General features: G+C 40.3%; 1 protein-coding gene across 4 annotated transcripts in view; it reads left to right on the plus strand.

The window, feature by feature from the left end:
• The window catches only part of VCAN (versican), a 110,169-nt gene that overhangs the window by 4,525 nt on the left and 85,143 nt on the right, over positions 1-20,501 (plus strand). For 3 of the 4 annotated variants that reach the window (XM_008059571.1, XM_008059573.1, XM_008059572.1), the window contains exons 1-4: positions 6,595-6,664; positions 14,021-14,395; positions 17,493-17,667; positions 17,754-17,881. In XM_008059571.1, the coding sequence (XP_008057762.1) occupies positions 6,595-6,664; positions 14,021-14,395; positions 17,493-17,667; positions 17,754-17,881 (748 nt within the window). Of the gene's footprint in view, positions 1-6,588; positions 6,665-14,020; positions 14,396-17,492; positions 17,668-17,753; positions 17,882-20,501 lie in introns of those variants that run through there. The other variant, XM_008059574.1, reaches the window with a different exon arrangement.

Below are 20,501 nucleotides of genomic sequence, written 5' to 3' on the forward strand. Positions count from 1 at the left end.
AAAAAAATTAGCCGGGCGTGGTAGCGTGCTCCTGTAGTTCCAGCTACTTGGAAGGCTGAGCTCAGCGGAAGGATTGCCGGAGCCCAGCAGGTCGATGCTGCAGTGGCCGGAAGCGGCCACTGCAGTCCAGTCTGGGTGACAGAGTGAGACTCCAACTCAAAAAATAAAAAAATAAAAAACAAAAAATAAAATGAGTTAGCAGATAGGGGCATGTTCTTTTAAAAATGGTCTAGTTCTATTGATCAAAAGAAATGGACTCAAATGAATGTGGACATTCAGTGGAAAAAAATATTTAATAAATGGTTTTAGGATAATTGGTGGGTCCACTCCAAATAAGAACCAATCTCGAACTCATTTCACATCTTAAAAAAAATTTAAGGGGAATCAAATGTGAAATGTAAGGAATGACATTTTTTAAAAATGAGAAAAGAAAATCATGGGATTTTTAAAAATAAGCTAGGAATGGAGAAACCTGTTCTAAGCAAAATATAAAACCCAAAAGTCATTCTAGAAAATATTGATAAGCCTGACTAAATAACAAACTACATAAAAGCAAACAAAACATTTAGAAATCATCAATAGCATATGAGAAACAAAGAACTGATAACTTGACATACCATAGTTTTATAAATAACTAAAGAAAGACCACATCTGTCAAAAAAATAGGCAAAAGTTATGTACAGGTCATGTCAGCAAGAGTTGCTGAGCCTTGTTTGTGATAAGAGAAATGGAAACACGAATGATAATGTTGTACCATTTTTTCATTAATCAGTGCAGCAAAGATAAATAGATGAGTATGTCCTTTGCAGCACTTTTTCTAATAGCAAAAGTTTGGAAACACTGGAAAGTCTGGTTAAATAAAACCAGTTTTGTGTTTCATTATAAGCAGCCTTTATAGTGCTTTCCCTGTGGTTAAAATGTTATAGGGAACTGGTTAAATAAAAGTTGTGACATCTGCCTAATGGAAAGCTATGCAGCTGTTAAAAATAGCATTAAAAAAACAAAAATAAAACCTGTATTTGCTGATTTGGAGCATTCTCCAAAACAGATTGTATTTTAAGTGAAGAAAATGATGTACAAAACTATGCATATAGTGTGCACCTAATTATATAAAAATGGGTCACACATGCTATGATGAGTACTCATAGATGCTATGATGAAAACAACTTGGAGAGGGACTTGGATCCCGTATGTTTTCTATCAAGTGACGAGGAAGGAATCCTCAGGCAGAACACCGAGGCTACCAAGGGCAACACTGGAAAGGCTCTGGCAGCCAAGTCGTTTCAGGAATCAGTCACAAGTTAGTAATACATTCACACAATGCTATTACTCCTGTGGAGTAAATTCAAGAGATTTTGTGTCCAAACCATGTGATTTCTCCTGGCACAACAGCGATTCTTCCTGTGAGAAAGCACCAAGGAGCATTATGATAGGTGATGCCCATGACAGCCACCTTGTGGCCAAGGTGTCCTGGACCATTGCTTGTCTGGGGTGACTCATTAGCAGAATGGTAGACAAAACCACTGTGTCTGCGTCCTGGAGTCACCCCTCGCTCAGCTGGGCTTCCCCAAGATCAAGGGAGAATACTAAATATCTGTTTAATAGAGCCTTGGCTGTCTCTCCCAGGCAACCCATCTTGGCGGGGTCCTTGTCCTCTCTGCAGACATTTCTCGTGGACAAGAGTCCTGGCCACCTTGTCTCTGATGTCTCCCAGGCAATGAAATGGTCTCAGGCAGCTGCTCTTGGGTGGCTCAATGACTTTCCTTTCTTCTTATGGAGCTCTTGGGGTAGAAGGCTAAATGCAGGCGCCAGGTCTCATATCTCTGGGGACTTTCTGTGCAGACAGGCTTGCTATCACTGACAGATAGTGCTTAAAGGACAGATATGGGAAGGCAAGAAAATGAAAATATGGGCCAGAGGGTGCTAAAAATCAAGAAGGAGGCTTTTGAACATTTTCCATTTAGTCAGATCAACATAGAAAGAAAATAGTATACCTTAGTGACCAAGGACAGGGACGCTGCCTGAAGAAAATTGGAGACGTGGGATGAATGTCATGGACTCCGAGTAGGAGGTAATGGGAGAAGTATGGTCCTGAGGCAGCGGAGGGAGGTAGGAGCACCCTGAGACATTTACTAAGGAGATCAGTGATCCTCCTTTACTTCAAGGCTTGTGAACTCAGGTACCTACAGACACAGGCACAGGGTGGGAATGGGTGAGAGGGTAAGTGAGGGCAGGATAACCTTAGTCTCACAGACCCAAGAGAGGCTGCTGCTTGGTCAGTGCTCTGGGTGGGCCAGCCAGATGATGGACCTAATATTACTAAATCTTCTGACTCTTCAAAAGAAGGTAGACATATGGGGCTTAGTGTAAACACTCTTTAATTTTTAACTTGAGTCACTTATTCAAACATATTTATGCAACTTGTTGAGAGGTACTTACAACTTACCCTATTCCTGGTAGTTTCAATGCACTGGCTTCTTTCCTGGCCTAGTCTTAGGACAAGTGATGAGTATTCTTGTCATATTTGTACAGATGAGGGACAGGGCTCCTCCCTGCTCCCACAGACACATTTATAAGGATTAGTGTGGCATGAAGAGTTAGGTTTTTGAGTACCTGTCTTGGGTAAGAAATTTGACTGCACATAGTCAGGATCACACTTTCTCTGGCTTTGTTAAAAAATTTGACACTCTAGAAATTGACCAACATCAGATATTATTGGGTCATGCTAAATGTTCAAGCAGGCTGATTCAAAAGGGTGTTAATTAACCCTATTTGCCTGTATTCTTGAGGGATTGTTGGCATTTCACTTCAGAGTGTTTTTCTGAGTAAGAAATGGTGGCCTTGGCCATGTACCTGTTCTACGAACATTCCTCAAGGGTCTAATTTGAACCTGCTACTGTAGGAATATTGTGGGATTTAGTAAATTGATAAGATACCAGCTCTGCCTTCCAGAAGTTTACAGTTCAACAGAAGAGATAAACCATGTTTACAAAAAGTGATTCAAAGTACACAGCAATAAGTTATAGAACAACTTATTCTAAGCATAAAGCTATACATTGCTACTATAGTGGCAATTCATTATAATTTTCAAATCCAAGAGCATAAAATACTTTTCTTTTTACTACTAGTGATATGAAACCAGGATTAGAACATCTACAGAAAGTCTGAGTTAGTAATTAAAAATTTTTTTAAAAAATATAGAGATGTGGTCTCACTATGTTGCCTAGGCTAGTCTTGAACTTCTGGCCTCAAGCAGTCCTCCCACCTGGATCTCCGTTAGTGTTGGGATGACAGGCACGAGCCACTTCACTTGGCCTGAATTAATTATTTTAATAATAAATATTGAGTACTGAATACACTGTGTATCACAGTGAGCTATATTTTATGTGCATTATTTTATCAATTCTCACAGTCATTTCAATAATGTACTCATTTTCACTAAATAACTATAAAAATGAGGTAGGAAGACACAGTAATTTACTCTAAATCACAAAATGTAAGTAGAGAAGGCAGGACTTGAATTCAGACTGCTTAACAGTGGAGTCTAGATTTAAAATTAGACTTATAAAGATTTCCTGATAAAAAGAAGAAGCTAGAGAATAGTTTTTCTTAAAGGAAAGTAGGAAATTATTGTTTATAAGTACAATTAAAGGTTTCTTTTTTGGATTCAGTTAATACTCATGGAATGCATTTTCTTTAATACTGTTTTAGGATAAATCCCTCATTTTTATTTTAGCTGTGCAATAGATATCTTAATTTTTTCCTGAAATGCTGTAATAGCATAGAGATATAGGTGTATCCTTCCTGCTTGCTGTACTATCTTATAAGAAATTCAGAAATGTAGAAAAAGTATGGCGTTTCTCAGTTAATGTTTAATAAAACTTATTAGCGTGTCCCATAATTATATGATAAGTAACATACTTCATTATCATATTAAGTTTAATTTAGAATTATCAACTATATGCTTTTCATTGTGATTACCAATTGGCCTATAGAGGGAAAATGTGAGATATATAACGTATTAGGTTAAAAATGCTCTTCAGGAACTTTCTAGAATTATAGACTTTTATAATTTTTTTAAAAAGTCTCGAGCCGGGCTCGGTGGCTCAGCCTGTAATCCCGCGCCTTTGGGAGGCTGAAGTGAGTGGATTGCCTGAGCCCGCGGGTTCGAGACCCGCCTGGGCAGCGAGACCTCATCTCTACAATAAATCAAAAAATCAGCCGGGCGTGGTAGCGCATGCCTGTTATTCCAGCTGCTTGGAAGGCTGAGGCGGAAGGATCGCCGGAGCCCAGCAGGTCGAGGCTGCGGTGGCCGGGAGCGGCCACTGCACTCCAATCTGGGCGACAGAGTGAGACTCCAACTCAAAAACAAAAAAAACAAACAAACAAACAAAAAAGTCTCCATTTATCCTTATTTCAAAATATATAAAATAAAGAAATCAAATGCAGAAAAATATTAAGACAAAAGAAATAGTTATCATAAGTTAAATTAAACTTGAGCATAGTTGGGCTTGGATTCTTATAGCATTTAACTCTTTTCAGTCTGGTGTCCTAAATAATCTAGAGTTCAGTCATTTTCTAAGTAGAATATAAGGAAGTTATTCAGGGACCAGCTCAGATATGTGTCAGGTAGGGTGTTTTCGCTGTAACTAACCAAACGTTCTGATTTTATTGGGTTTAAACAATAAAGTTTTTTTTTGAATTAAAGTCTCACTTTGTTGCCTAGGCTGGAGTACATACAGTAGCACGCCCCTGGCCACTACAGCCTCAACCTGCTGGGTTCAGGTGATCCTTCCACCTCATCCTTCCAAGTAGCTGGTATTACAGGCACACACTACCATACCCAGCTAATTTTTAAAATTTTGTTGTAGAGGTGAGGTTTTACCAAGTTGCCCAGGCTGGTCTTGAACCTCAGGGCTCAGACAATCCTTTCTTCTCTGCCTCCCAAAGTGCTGGATTATAGGCATGAACCACCACACCCAGCTAAGAAAGACATTTATTATCTCATATGGAAAGATGTTCAAAGGCATGGCCCACTCTAGGTCTAGTCTTCAAGGATGTAAGCCTTGTTGTTCCTGATTCACCCTGCTTCATTTCAGAGGCCATCTCACATGCTTGGGGATGCAGGACCCTGATGACAGCTTCAGGAGAAATGTCCTAGAGTGTTACTGTCCAGTGAAGAAAAGCCACCACTTCTTTCTTTCTTTCTTTGTTTTCAAGATGAATCTGTCTTTTTTCAGGACTCTCTGCCTAGCCCCACTGTGGGGGGAGAGAGCCTCTTGCATCTTACTGGCCAAAATGGTATTGTATACCATTCCAACACCAATCGTTGGCAGAGGGAATGAGACCTTGTAGTTGACAGAATATTGGAATTGTGCCCTTGGGCTGGGGTTTGACCCAAACTCCTTTAATGTCAGCGGCTGAGGGTAGAAACTAGCATGGAACTGGAGTTTGTTGGAAAGGAGGACAACATGGCGATGATAGAACAGTTCAGATGTCAAGGAAAAGGGCACAAGTGTGGAGACCAAATACTGTCCTGCCAGTCTTCTGAAGCCGCCTCTTTGATTTCTAGAACCCCCAATCCTCCTCATGATTATAGCTTCATAGAAATGCGAACTGGAAGGGACCATCTGAGATGCAGACTGTTCAATATCATTTTCAAGTAATGCTGTAAGTTAATGGCAGGAACAGGGCAGGGCTTCTTGGCTCTCCATCCAGGGTGTTTTCTTTCATCCTTTCCTCTTGAGACTTTGGAACTGTTGAAACTGCTTTAAAACTCATGGCAAGTACTGGCCACTTTTGTAATGAACAGCTCCTTGAAATACATGTACTTTGTTTGTCTAGCCAGCTAGAAATGAGATGGAGTCTGTGCTTTGAAATCCTGCCGAAGTCCTGCTTCTCTGTTTTGAGACCACGTGTGTGAAGCCCCAACAGCCTCTCTCCCTCAGCTTCCCTGAGCTTTGTGGATCGGATGCCTTTCCTTCAGCATCTCTATCTGTTGTTCCCATCCTCTCTTGCTCCCTCCATGATCAGCCTTCTGTATCTTTCATTCTTCCCTCTTCCCTTCCCTCTCTTCCTTTCCCTTCCCTTCCAAGATGAGGTCTTGCTATGTTGCCCAGGCAGGTCTCAAACTCCTGGGCTCAGGCAGTCCTTTCGTCTTGGCCTCCCAAAATGCAGAGATTACAAGTGTGAGCCACCACGTCCAGCCTCAGCCTTCTGTTTATAAATAGACTTTGTGGTCACTCCTTCCCTTTTTGGCCCACTCCTAGCTGATGGTTATTGGGCTGTGGTCTCTGTTGCTCCTCCTACGGCCTACCCAGTGGTGGTTGTCATACACGTCCACACTGCTGTTTGTCCCCAAATTGAGTTCTGCTATTATTTTGGTAGCTTCTGCATTGGGTGAGATTCCAACTAATAATTAAAGTGTGGAGAAAACTTTTCCTATTACAAGTTTCCTCCTGTTTCTACCACCCAAGAGGTGCTGCTTCGTACACTCTTGCTATGTGCAGCACACACACTGTGCGTGGTTTATGACTTGCCATCAGCCCAAATGCTCATGATTCACTCTGTGTGTCTCTTCATTTCCAGGGCAAGATGTTGATAAACATGAAGAGCATCTTATGGCTGTGCTCAACTTTGGTGGCAGCCCACGCACTACATAAAGGTGAGTGTGGTCGTGAATCTTGCAGGGTCAGTTGAAATAAAATCCAAGTGCCAGGTGATGCAATGATAACAAGGAATTAGCAGCAGAAAGGATTGATTTTTAAAAGTTTATCCAGTGCTGAAAATGATGAGTTAAAAGGTATTAGACCAAAAGCAATGGTTTTCAATAAATACAAGCAGGATGCTGAAGATGCATGTAGGCTTCCAGCAACGTCCCAGGTGACTTTCAGGCTGGGCAGAAAAGCTCATCTGTGGCATTGAATATGCTTTACAATTCCAGCTTTTTCTGTATGACTTCTCAAAGACCTTCCTATACAAACTAGAAAGAGTATTGAACAACCAGGAGGCTAGAGTTTGAAAAGAGTCAAGAAGAATAAGAGAAAGCTATCAGCCAAGGATTTGTCCATACCTCCTTTTCTTTTTCCTTTTCTTTCCTTTTTCTTTCTTTCTTTCCTTACTTCTTTCTTTCCTTATTTCTTTATTTCTAATTTCTTAATTTATTTTTCTTTTCTCTTCTTTTTAAAAAAAGTAACTGGGTATGCACAGACACTATTTTTCTTAGCTTTAAACTTTCTATCCAGCTAATGATGGTCTATGATTCCAAGTTTCCTAAGTCATATGTTCAAGGAGATATATAAAGGAATTTGAAGTAAGATACCAACCTGAGCATCATGGATCTACTTGGTCTAGTGTACCCTCCAGACTCAGACTCCGTTTCTTCCTCACACTCACATGATGCCTTAGACTCTTGGAAATAACTTGCATATGTATGAGTGTATGTCTTTCCTGGTTTTCCGCATGAATTCCTTTTGTGTGGCACTTCTCTTATTTTGTACAGCTCTACTTCATTTCATTCTCTAAGACTCAAACTTTAAGTGTCATTCCATCTAACAGCCATCCATCCATCCATCCATCCTCCCACCCATCCATTTATTTGTTTACCCATTGGCAACATTTTATGAATATCTTCTTTGTGCTAGTTATTATTCTGGATGTCCAAGGATATACCATTGACTGACTCATACATTGGTCTAGCTTTTGTTAAGCTTAAGCCTCTAATTCTAAGATATAGGCAATAAACAAGAGAATAGAAAATCCAGGTCCTTTCAGACTGATGAACATCAGATGAGTGACATCATAGAGAATGATGTGGGTTTGTGAAAGTTTGAAAAACCTCTTTGAGAAAATAACACTTAAACTGAGGTGAGAAGGGTGTCAAGGAGAAAGTCAGCCAAGACCTGGCCCTGAGTTAGAAAGAAATGCCATGTGTTTGAAGAGCAGAAAGGCCACTTAGTTGGAAACTAGACATCAAGGGGAAAGTAGAAGATATGGACAGAGAGATTAACAGAAACAAGCTCATCTAAATAAGAATAATACCTAACATTTGAGTAGGACTCTGTGAGTCAGGAGCCGTTTTAGGTGTTTAGCATGGACTCATTGAAATATCCATCACTCATGCATGAAGGGAGAGCATTGAGTTCTTGAGAGGCTAAGTACAAGGGAAACCCAAAACAAAAACCAAAATCATTTTTTGGAGGACAAGCCTCTTGTAGTCCAGACTTCCTTCACTAGGTAAGTGTTCCAGGAATCCATTGGCATCAGTGTACCAGCTAGCCTTGTTTGTGAGACACTGAGTTTGACTTCACTGAATTTTTTTTGGAGATTCTTTCAACACATTCGCCCAATTCATGATGGGTGATTTACACAAACAACCTGCCCACACTGTGCTGAGTGTTCAGCAGGTTTTGACCAAAAACAGCATGACTTTTGTGCCCCATACTCCCTATTCACCTGTTCTCACCCCAAGTGACTTTTGTGTTTGTTCATTTCCTGAGAGGAAAAATGTCCGTAAAGGGCAACATTTTGCCCATGTGGAAGAGATGAAAAAAAAAAAACGGCAGAAGCACTAAAAGGCATCAACATTGATAAATTCAAAAATTGTTTTGAACAGTGGAAAAAGTACCTTGATAGGTGTATTGCATCATATGGAGAGTACTTTGAAAGTGACTGAAGTTTAAACATGTAGGGACTAATACATAATTTTTTAATAAATAAATTCCATGTTTTTGGGGGGTCCTCCCTTGTAGCTGGGGGATGAACAAGGCGTTCTGGGAGTGTGCACTCCTCACAACCATGTTATACTTCTTATCTACAAGGGGCATTGTAGGCTTTAGAGAAGTCCAGATCTTATCCCAAGTGTAGAGGAGGCACTGGAGGGTTAAGCAAGTGAAAGACGGGAATTGATGGATATTTAGAAATTTTCGTTTTTGCTGCTCTATGGAGATTCGATTGTAAGAGAACAAGGGTCACCATCAAGATATCGTCTCAGAGGCTCTTGTGGGAGCGTGTGCATGACTTGGGTTCATTTGTGTCAGGTGGTGGTAGTGATGATGAGGAGAAGCAAATTGGACATACGGAGATGGAGGATTCAGATCCTCATGGACTGGGGATCTGTAGCAGGGGCATAAGAGGAATGAAGGGTGAGCTGATCCTGAATGGCTCTGCTTTCCTTCCCCATCTTCCTGTACCCCTTTCCAACCACTTTCAAAGCCCTGCCTCCATGTTCTCCATGTTCTCTGTGCTGTGCAGCTGTTATAGCACGTACTATGCTCTTGTGATAAGTTGCTCTTTATTTTTCTTCCCAAGTAGACTGTAGGCTGCCAAAAGAAAGGCCTTTCGTCTTCTACTGAATGACACACTGTTAGCTCTCGATCATTTTATGTGATTGGATGAGTGAATGAATAAATGCATGAATGAATGCCATGGTGAATGACCCAGATGGCTATCAAAGTCTAGGCAATCAGATACCTGCCCAAGAGCTGTCCTCCTCAAGGTTTTTGGGGAGTGAAGATGACGATCACAGAGAGGAGAAGACAGTCACAGGAAGTGGGGAGGGAGGTTGGTTTGGGTGGGCAGTAATCAAAGGGAGTTTACAGAGGCAACCATCCCCTCACGCAATCTTAGACTTTGCACTTAAAACAAAGAAGGACCTCACATAATGAAAAACAAAAGTAAATAAAACAACTTATAGTGTAGCTCCCTTGCAGTATTTTTAAAAATAATTATAATCGCCAATAATATTGTGTAATTCCTATACATAGGTACCTATTATTTGTAAATTCATGATCACTGTTAAGAGATAAAATTAATTTGGGACTAATTTGAGGGAATTTACTTTTTGTATGAGAGGCGAAAATTGAAAACATAAGATCCATGTTAGACAGATTTTCCAGGTTCCTGGTGGAGCATGTAGCACTCACTTGTTCCTGGGTCAGCACAAGGACTTTCGCTGTAAGGTTTTTTTCTGTTTATTGCCAGGCAATCAAGAGGTCAGTGAGTAACATAAATGAACTATTGCTATTGGCTTTATTTCAATACATGAAGAGCTCTTTGGGTTAACAAAACCCATTTTACTAGGTTATACCCTGTCCTAACCATTGATCATCTAGCCTTGACCTAGTTATCTTGTTATTCCTCTAATAGCAGAAGACAGAGCCATACACAATCATGGTTAATGAATAAACTAGAGAGTGATATTTTCCACTTGAGAGAGAGATAAATTTCCATATTCTCCATCTGACGTTTATTTGGCCAAAGCCTGCGTGTGTGGGTTTGGTCAAATCGTGCAGATGGGATTTGCATCATCCTTACTCTGCAGAATCTTATGACAGAGAAGGAGCATTAATTGATCATTCACTACTTAGAGCTTCTCCCTGACTATACTCATTTAGACCACAGACCATCTGGTGGGAACAGTGAGCTTTTTGTTAGGATTCATTTTCACTACTTGAATTGTCAGTTTCAGACAAATGTCTGCAGGTAGCAGATTTTTTTAAAAACATGTGTAGTCTATAAATGTTATTCTCAGAACGACTAAATTTCTTTCTTAAAATATTTAGATTTATTGAACTTAGTTCTTGTGACCCAGTGCATTAAGACCCAAGATTTAATACACAAAAGATTTGACCACACAACTTTTTGTTAACCTTGTTAAGATTGGATTCTGCATGAATAAATATTTATATCCAACCAAAGCTTTTAATTTTCTTATATCTGTAAACATCTAGAACAATAAATAGCCCTTAGGAAATTGCCTTTTGACATCCTTTTGTTTCAATGAATCTTTTCATTGCAGCACATTTACTTAGTAATGCTCTCACTTCCAGAAACCTCCCTGCTGGATAGCTTATGCTGTCTCATGTCTGCCCTTACACACTTAAAATTGTGAAAACAACTATAATTTAGTAATAAATATTAAAGAATTGGAAGTCATTTATCTTAAGCTAATGTTAAGGAGATGACACAGTTTCATAATTTATACCATAATTGAAGCAGATGATAAAGCTGTTTATTTTCCCATTAAATAAGCAATATTTTATTTGTGGGAAAATTAGTTATCTAAATGATTTTTCAGAAAGGAAGATGAGATTTTCTAGAATTTATGATGAATATAAATGTGAATTTTTTTACATCACAGTATTCTCACCCTTTCTCTTCTCAGAATCCCTATCATTGGCCAAAAAGTCAATAAATGAAATATTGAGATATCTTTGTGCTGTCATCATTTCCCTAATAGGGCCCAAGTTAAAGGAATATTAAACAGGTAGGGGTTACTTTCAGAAAGTCCTCTGTGAGCTTGGTAAGTTTATTGAAAAGATCACAAAATTACTAAAAGATTTCAGTTCAGACAGTAATTAAAAAATTACAGAAATAGAATGAGTCTAGATTCTGTAAAGGAACTGAAATGGAGACTTCTTTTGTGACTTAATTTAGGGGCAGAGGAAGAACACCATAGCTAAATGATTACTTGATTAGGTGTCAGGAGATGTATGCTCTGGCTCAGGTCTGTCACCAGCCAGCTGGGAACTTGTCAGTTCCTCTCAGTAGACTATCCTTAGTAAGAAATTTTACTTTAAGGCTGAACTTCAAGTTGAGAATTTATTTTGTAAGCCAAGAATATCATTAAAAATGGAATTATTCCCTTGCTATTATATTCCAAAATGCTAATAGTCTTAGTAACATTTTAAAGATCAATTTAGTGCAGCTAATAGCACACTTCATTTTATTTTTATTTAATCGTATTAAGTGCCTTAGATCTGTTTTAGCAATCTATATATAGATTAATAAAATGATAAACAAATGCAGGCAGCAATGACCGTTACAAGTTTGAAATAGGTTAGTGATTTCTATTGTAAATATATGAAATTGAATCCTGTATTAATTATTTTAGATTTATTTGTCATCTCTGAAAGATTTTACAGTCTTTTTACTAAGTTAAAATCTTAATCTTTAGCAATAGAGAGTATTTTTTTCCTAAAGGTTATACTTTCTCCATAATATCTTCCTGCAGTGTTTAAAATGACTTATCCCCAGCTGAATCCACAGTGTTATGTTGGTAGCTATTATAATTTTTTGTGCATATTGAGATGTGTGTCACCAATATCATTGACCACTAACACAGTAAGTGTTAGACACATATCATTTTGCTAATTAAAAATCATTATTTCAGGCCCAGCATGGTGGTTCATACTTGTAATCCCAGCCCTTTGGGAAGCCAGGACAGGAAGATTGTTCAAGGCCCAAAGTTTGAGACCAACCTGGGCAACAACCTCATTTAAAAAAATAGTTAAGCCAGGCTCAGTGGCTCAGCCTGTAATCCCGCGCCTTTGGGAGGCTGAGGTGAGTGGATTGCCTGAGTCCACGAGTTCGAGACCCGCCTGGGCAGTGAGACCTCATCTCTACAATAAATAAAAAAAAAAAAAAATCAACAGAGTGTGGTAGCGCACGCCTGTAATTCCGGCTACTCGGAAGGCTGAGGTGGAAGGATTGCCGGAGCCCAGCAGGTCGAGGCTGCGGTGGCTGGGAGCAGCCACTGCACTCCAGTCTGGGCGACAGAGTGAGACTCCAACTCAAAAAAAAAAAAAATAGTTAGCCAGATATGGTTGTGTGTGCCTGTAGTCTCAACTACTTGGAAGGCTGAGGCAGAAGGATCACCTGAGCTCAGAAGGTTGAGGCTGCAGTGAGCGGTGATTGTGCCACTGCACTCCAGCCTAGGTGACAGAGTGAGACCTTGACTCAAAAAAAAAAAATCGTTATTTCACTTTACCTAGAGGCTACTATGAACTTATTGATCATATTTTCATGAAGTGGTTGTTGTTTTTCATGAAGGACAGTTTCTAATATTACCAGCACCTTGTCTAGCCTAGTTAATAGTGGCTGGAAGGTATGGAGGAGTAGAGGAGGGATGGATACTTACAAGAGTGAAGGAATATTTTCTTTTGCATGTGATGGTGGTAAATTGTAGCCAACATATTCTTTATTACTAAGAGTTTAAGAGCTTGAACAGAAAGATATTCTGTGGGTAAGTATTTTAGGAGAGTTAAGTGAACAGAAGCCGGCATTCCCCCAGAATATACTTGGCGGTAACATCTCACTGCCAAGCCTTGGCAGCTGAGTTTGTCATGAGAATGAAAGCCTTTGGTTCTAACATGGGACCAAAGAGGGTCCTTCAAATGTTAGCCTTCCCTTGGCTCTGGTTTAGGAAGTACTTTTAAAATTGTTACTTTCTCATTGAATTTCATTTGCATTTTCTCTAATGTAATGGGGCAGTTATCTTTTTTTTTTTTTTTTTTTGAGTTGGAGTCTCACTCTGTCGCCCAGACTGGAGTGCAGTGGCCGCTCCCGGCCCCCGCAGCCTTGACCTGCTGGGCTCCGGCGATCCTTCTGCCTCAGCCTTCCAAGTAGCTGGAACTACAGGCACGCGATGCCACGCCCGGCTGATTTTTTGATTTATTGCAGAGATGAGGTCTCGCTGCCCAGGCGGATCTCGAACCCGCGGACTCAGGCAATCCACTCACCTCAGCCTCCCAAAGGTGCGGGATTACAGGTTGAGCCACCGAGCCCGGCTGGGGCAGTTATCTTAACACATGTTCTTCATCTTCTGACCTGTAGGCATAATTTTCATCTTTTGATTGCTCTTTCTAACACTGGTCCCTCTTTTAAACCTGCACTACCAAGATTCAGGTCTGCTTTCCTCCTTTGCCCTGGATTGCTGGCTTTCTATTGCTTGCCCTATTTTATTACTTATTTTGCTCATGTCAAACTTCTAAGTTGCAAATATTCTAAGATGAACAACATATTTTAGTACATAAATATGAGCATTATTAATCTTTGTCTTTGTTATAAAACAGTACTGAAATTATATGCTCTCCTCTTTATACAAAATCATTCTCATGATTTCACTTATTGAAGATGCAACCAAACCATTATAAGGATTTGTTATCCATTCAAATATTTAATAGAGTCAGTATGGGTTTTTTTTCCAGACTGTTAACCTGGCATCTTCTCTTTTCTCTAGTCAAAGTGGACAAAAGCCCACCTGTCAGGGGCTCCCTTTCTGGAAAAGTCAGCCTACCTTGCTACTTTCCAACCATGCCTACTTTACCACCAAGTTACAACACCAGTGAATTCCTCCGAATCAAATGGTCTAAGATTGAAGTGGACAAAAGTGGGAAAGATTTAAAGGAGACTACTGTTCTTGTGGCCCAAAATGGGAATATCAAGATTGGTCAAGACTACAGGGGCAGAGTGTCTGTACCCATACACCCCGAGGTCGTGGGAGACGCCTCCCTCACCATGGGCAAGCTGCTGGCCAGTGACGCGGGCCTCTACCGCTGCGACGTCATGTATGGCATCGAGGACACTCAAGACACGATGTCCCTGACTGTGGACGGTAAGGCTTTCAGGGTCCACAGGAAGGTGGAATAACATGGCACACGGTCACCAGTGTTGTGAAATGGTGCTCAAAAGTAGCTGTTGCTTGGGGTTTGGACAAGTGGAAAAAAAATACCCGTCAGACCAATAGTCCCTGTTTTCCACCGGAAATGAAGGGTTCCTGATTTGGAGGTCAAGGCAGTTGAGGTTTCCCCAACAACTTTATTGATTCCATGTAATGAAGTATAGGAGACTGAAAATACCCAACACCTCAAGGTGTGGCATGCAGTTCAGTAACCATCACTGCACTGTGGAGACTTAGCAGTGATTATTTTTCAAGGCATAAAGGCTGATCTGCATTTTGTTTTAATTCCACATATATATGTATGCATATACACACATACATGTACTGATTGTGTGTGTGAAAACTTTTTCTTCCTTTTCTCTCACTTTTTAGTATGGTTATTAAAATATTTGCATTTGCTTTAAAGAAATGTAAGTTATATCTTAACTTACATTGAAGAAATAAATTACTTAATAAAAATCATGGTACATATCATTGTAACTTAAAAAGGCCAAGACTCACTACATATTTGAATGGGGCAAAAACAGAATTTTAGTAATTTTTTTAAAGGTGAATACATTAGTTGTTCTCCATTAAGTCTTACAATGAAACATTTTAGTTTCACCCTCCTTTCAGGGGTGGTTTGTATGTCATTTGAATTTAAGTTGGGAGACAAAGCAAAGAAAAATTGCTTTAATTGGGTACACACATAATGCCATAGCTCTTGGAAGCATAATATTTTGGCAAGTTATTAAGCAAAATTCTAATACCCAGACATGATGGAACAGATTTTCTCCCAACCGTCCATTTCCCTATAAAATATTTACCTTTCAGAAATATATGCAAAGGGTTTTATTAAAATTCTTTCTTGTGTAGCCAAAAGGAAATACTTTGAATTTCAGATGCAACAAGTTAACTTTCTGAACACTCTTTTACATTCAAATTCGATTGCTTCCTTCTATAAATCTATTTTTATATTGTCCAGGCATCCACTAAATATCCTGGGCTCTTTTTATCTTTTTTTAAAATATATAGCGTTAGCCTCTGATTGTACTACTGTGATTTCTGTTTCTCTCTCTCTCTCTCTTGTTTATATATCACTTTTTTAAATCCCCAAGGGAGTTTAACAACTTCTTACCATTTTTCATCATTAAAGAATTAGCAATGGATTTGCCCCTTGGCCCTCTGAAACAATGGAAATCCTCTGCTTAATCTCCTTAGCTCCATGGGGTCTTCAAATTATTCCAGCAACTGCAGATACTTACATAGACTGAAGTTCCCTGCCTCGGTCAAGGAGGCCCCTTTGTGCCCCCTTTCTGCCAATATTCAGTGTGCAAGGAAGATTTTTAATTACCAAGAAGACTATTTGAAGCTTTGATTAGCATAAAACTAATCTAAAACCATTCAAATTCTTAAGCTTTAGAGATCATTTTAGGCTATCTCTTATACTTACCAGATAGCACCATATATACTTCCTGTCAATTTTAGAGAGGTTCTAAATGTATAAAGTTATAAATTGGCATTTGATTTTTTTTTTTTTGGCAAATAATTGTTTTTGAATCATGAAAGATCAGAAATGGGAAAATAAATGTTAACTGTCACTGCATGTGCTCAGTGTTTATGCAGGTCTTTTTGTGTTCCCATTGGTAAGAACTACTTATCTATGAGATGGTGGTCTGTTCCCCTCAGTTGCTTTGGTAGCACGAACCTATCTTGGAAGTGAGAGACAATCTAGGGGTGGACACGTGGGAGACAGTCATAGCCAGGAGCCAGGCTGTGGAAGATAGACTATTGTCAACTCCAGGAAATTACTAGGAAAAAGAGGAAAGTAGCGCATAGCTTGGAAACCACAATTCATTCCAAATAACAGAAAAGTGTCCTTAAGTGAAATGACTCAATAAAATCTCCTTCATAAGACCGGGTCGCCTCGGTTTCTTTTTCTGTGATGTCCCTGGCACATTAGTTTGATCTACTGTGTTGTCTTGCAGAAATGAGTCACCATAGTTGTTACAGCTAAAAATGGAGATGCTTTTGTTAAAATGGGAAGAGAGTACCCAAAGCTCCACCCCTTTGTGGCTCTCTCCTCATCCCTTGACAGGTTCTTGAGCCCCGGAGCACATTCACATCACTAGTTCATATCACCCCTAAAATGCCACAATGTGGAATTTGAGACAAGTAACAGGAGCTTCTTCCAGGGGGAATCTGGAGAACTTATTTCGGGTTTTCTTTAAAAAAATATGACACATTTTATGTGTCATAGCAAAGACCTTGTGCTATGCTGGTTAAGTAAAGAATGTGATCAATATTTGAATAAGATATGGTTATCTGCCCACCGTTTTAAAATGCTTTACTTAATTTGACCTTCCCATCAATCTAATAACAAAAACAAAATTAATTCCACTTTATGGAGGAGGAAATTAGGGCTCAGAGAGCTTGACGACTTGAACATAAATAAGGAGCTAACTAGGGATGGGAGCAAGTCTTCTCACCTACATGTGGTCAGTTTCTTTCCCACCCTTGCATATTGTCTCTGAAAGTAAAGATCTCAGTGTTTTATGTTTGGGGGTAGTGGTGTCTGTGAATATCTTCATGAGACAGGTGAATGTTTCATGCACATCCACTGGGTTGGCCTTGGATGAAGTCATGAAGTAGAAGTGGATCTGTGGCCCTTTAACTCGAAATCTTCTCCAGAATCTACTGCCTTGTGGTGCCTTGTGTCCCCATGATAGCCTGAATACTAACTGCAATTAGGACAGCTGGCCTGATTGGGATTTAGTGACTTAAATTTCTTTCTTGGATTTAAAAGACTGAGAAACTTTCTAGTGGAACAGAATGGGACACCCGGATGAATGGCATTTGGGAAGCTCCTGTCACCAACCTGATTTTCCATAATGCTGCAGAAAGTAAAGATAGTGTTCATGCTGTTATCACTATTTGACTAATCAACCTGCTACGATGCTTCAGTGAGACATTTGTCAGAGTACAGATGGCAGGGGTGGGAAGCTGAGGGGGACTTGGACATGCTCATCACTGTTTGCTGTTGTCTTTGCAGGGGTTGTATTTCACTACAGGGCGGCGACCAGCAGGTACACTCTGAACTTTGAGGCTGCGAAGAAGGCTTGTTTGGATATTGGGGCAGTCATAGCCACTCCAGAGCAGCTCCTGGCCGCCTACGATGATGGATTTGAGCAGTGTGACGCGGGTTGGCTGTCCGATCAGACTGTGAGGTGAGACGTCTGGGGGCCACAGGCTTTTAACTCATTGATTTGAAAGTAGGAAGAAAGTGCCACTAATTAGCCACTTATTTCCTCAGATACCCCATCCGGGCTCCCCGCGAAGGCTGTTATGGAGACATGATGGGGAAGGAAGGCGTCAGGACCTACGGGTTCCGTTCTCCCCTGGAAACTTACGATGTGTACTGCTACGTGGATCACCTGGATGGTAAGACTCCTGTGTTGCTCTAGCTTCGTCTGTGCTGAGGACAAGAAAGACCAAAAGCACATGGGCAGGAGCAAGCCTTCTTGCTTGTTTGGATTCCAAACAGCAACATTTTGTTTACATAACCATATGATTCTGTGGCAAAATAAGCTCAAATTAAAGTGGAAAGGGAAGGAGGGGTGGGTAACTGGCTTGCAGGTTGGAAATGTCTTCAGTTAATGGCAGGTTTTCTTACAGGCGTGCTGCTCTTGGGCGGTGTCCAACACACTTTTAGCGCATTAAGAATAGAAAGCTGTCAGGGTGGTAACTATTCTGGTGAGAACTTCAGGTAAAAATTCTGTGATGACAAACCGTTGGGAATTCAAGTACTGATAAACACCCCAAAGTCCATCTGAATAATCCCCGCCCAGCAGGGATTTGCCCATTTCTCTTCCTGTTTACTTTGTTACACTCGCATCCAGGGCCCTCTTTCATTCATTCAACTAATCAACACCTTAAACACAGTAAGCCAGTCAACATATTAAAAAGCACCTGCTGTGTGATAGGTTCTCTGCTGGTTGTTAGGGATATTGAAGCTGGTTAAATTATAGCCCTTGTTTTTAAGTTGCCAAGAGTCTGGTTGATTTGGGTGTCCTCATTTCTCCTTCACCTGTGTGAGATTCTTAAAGACGAGGTTGAGTTCTGTAGTACCAATGTCATCTATAGGGCACAGTGCAGTTTTATTACAAAGGCACAGAGAGTAGAAGTTTCTATGATTTTGAAATGGATTTTAATTTGTATGAACAGGTATCTTAGAAGCCTAAATGTATAAATATACTGTTAAATTGAATTATATTTTTAATTTTATTTGAATACACATAAAAAGGATAATCTCATTTTTTTACGTGTAAAGTGAGGAAATTAGACTAGATAATTTCTGTTGTTCTTTTCAACATTCAAATTCTGTGATTTTATGATTCTATGAAGTGAACAAACAACCTGATAGCCTAAATGCTAGAATATAAGCAATATATTTTCCTTATGCCTTGACTAATTTTTAATAGGAAGATTTGCTTTCAAGAAGGCTACTTCGGTGTGGTTTTCTTTTTTTTTTTTTTTTTGAGTTGGAGTCTCACTCTGTTGCCCAGACTGGAGTGCAGTGGCCGCTCCCGGCCACCACAGCCTCGACCTGCTGGGCTCCGGCGATCCTTCCGCCTCAGCCTTCCACGTAGCCGGAATTACAGGCATGCGCTATCACGCCCGGCTGATTTTTTGATTTATTGTAGAGATGAGGTCTCGCTGCCCAGGCGGGTCTCGAACCCGCAGGCTCAGGCAATCCACTCACCTCAGCCTCCCAAAGGCGCGGGATTATAGGCTGAGCCACCGAGCCCGGCTCGGTGTGGTTTTCTAACTTTCTTACTGTTGCTCTTATCTAACACTGGTAGTGGCACACACCTATAATCCCAGCCACTCAGGAGGCTGAGGCAGGAGGATCTTCTGAGGCCAGGAGGTCAAGGCTGTGTGAGCCGTGAGCTCTGACTGTGCCACTGCACTCCAGCGTGGTGATACTCCAGCGTGGTGATAGAGTGAGAAACTGACTTAAAAAAAAAAAAAAAAGATTGGCAAACGTAATTTCTAAACCAAAACTTCAGATGCTAACAACTTTCATTTTTGTGTGTATAGGCAAAGGGAAAGCATACAGAATATTTAAACTGGGATTGATATATGCAAAACTAGAGCTTTTTCTTTTCCTTTTATTTTAATTGATTTTTAAAAGACAGTAGAAGGTGTTTGGTAGGAGAATCTGACTCTAGGAAACACATTTGCTTATTGCTCTTTCAGTAAAGTGGAAATTTGTATCACTGTTTCAGTTTAGGAAAATATCTAGAAAGAGTGATGATTATAAAAACACCTGGAATGCCGATATTACTGGAATTGAACCAGAGGTAGTTTTTGGAAGAGTATTGATAAGATCAAATTACCATAAAAGATCTTTACCAAATATTGCAGTGGTGAGCTTTCAGGTACAAATCCATGGCATCCCAAGCCTGACTTCTTGATGAAGAACCATAATGCTACCAGCCAGAGCCCTAGGGATCCCCTGTGGGTCTGTTCTTCAGTGTTTCCTGATGGAACCACTAGAATCCTGCTCTCTAAGGTTATATAGACTCCCCAGCTCCAGAGAATTTCAAGCCCAGAGATGGGGTTTCTGCAGAAGTCCTTGAAATTATGGGCCCTCTGCAAGTACTGTTGGAAGAACTTTTGACAAATCTTGGTGATGGGAGTGTTCCCAGGGTCTCCTGGTCACACACACTGCACCTATTGAGAGCTGACTCCACACAGTCTACTTAGGGTGTCATAACTGGTATTTGGGAACTGGGCTCTGTTGGAAGAGGAGCTCTGAGAATGGGGCCGGGTCCATTAGAAGGAGCATTTCACGAGTCTGGTAAAAGTACTCTCCGGCTTCTATAAGCAGAGTTGCATCTAAGGCAGATGCAATGCGGAAATGCAGTTTGGCCCCAATGTAACACAGTTGTGTGTTATACAGTTACTTGGGATAAATTGTCCACATATTGGATGATGGAAAATTTGTAATTTGGAATGCAGCATAGCTTTGGTTTCTAACTTTGGTTAGGGTATTTAT

This window comes from Carlito syrichta, unplaced genomic scaffold (assembly GCF_000164805.1).
Source record: "Carlito syrichta isolate Samal-C Ts95f unplaced genomic scaffold, Tarsius_syrichta-2.0.1 Scaffold304259, whole genome shotgun sequence".
Classification (NCBI taxonomy): Eukaryota; Metazoa; Chordata; class Mammalia; order Primates; family Tarsiidae; genus Carlito; species Carlito syrichta.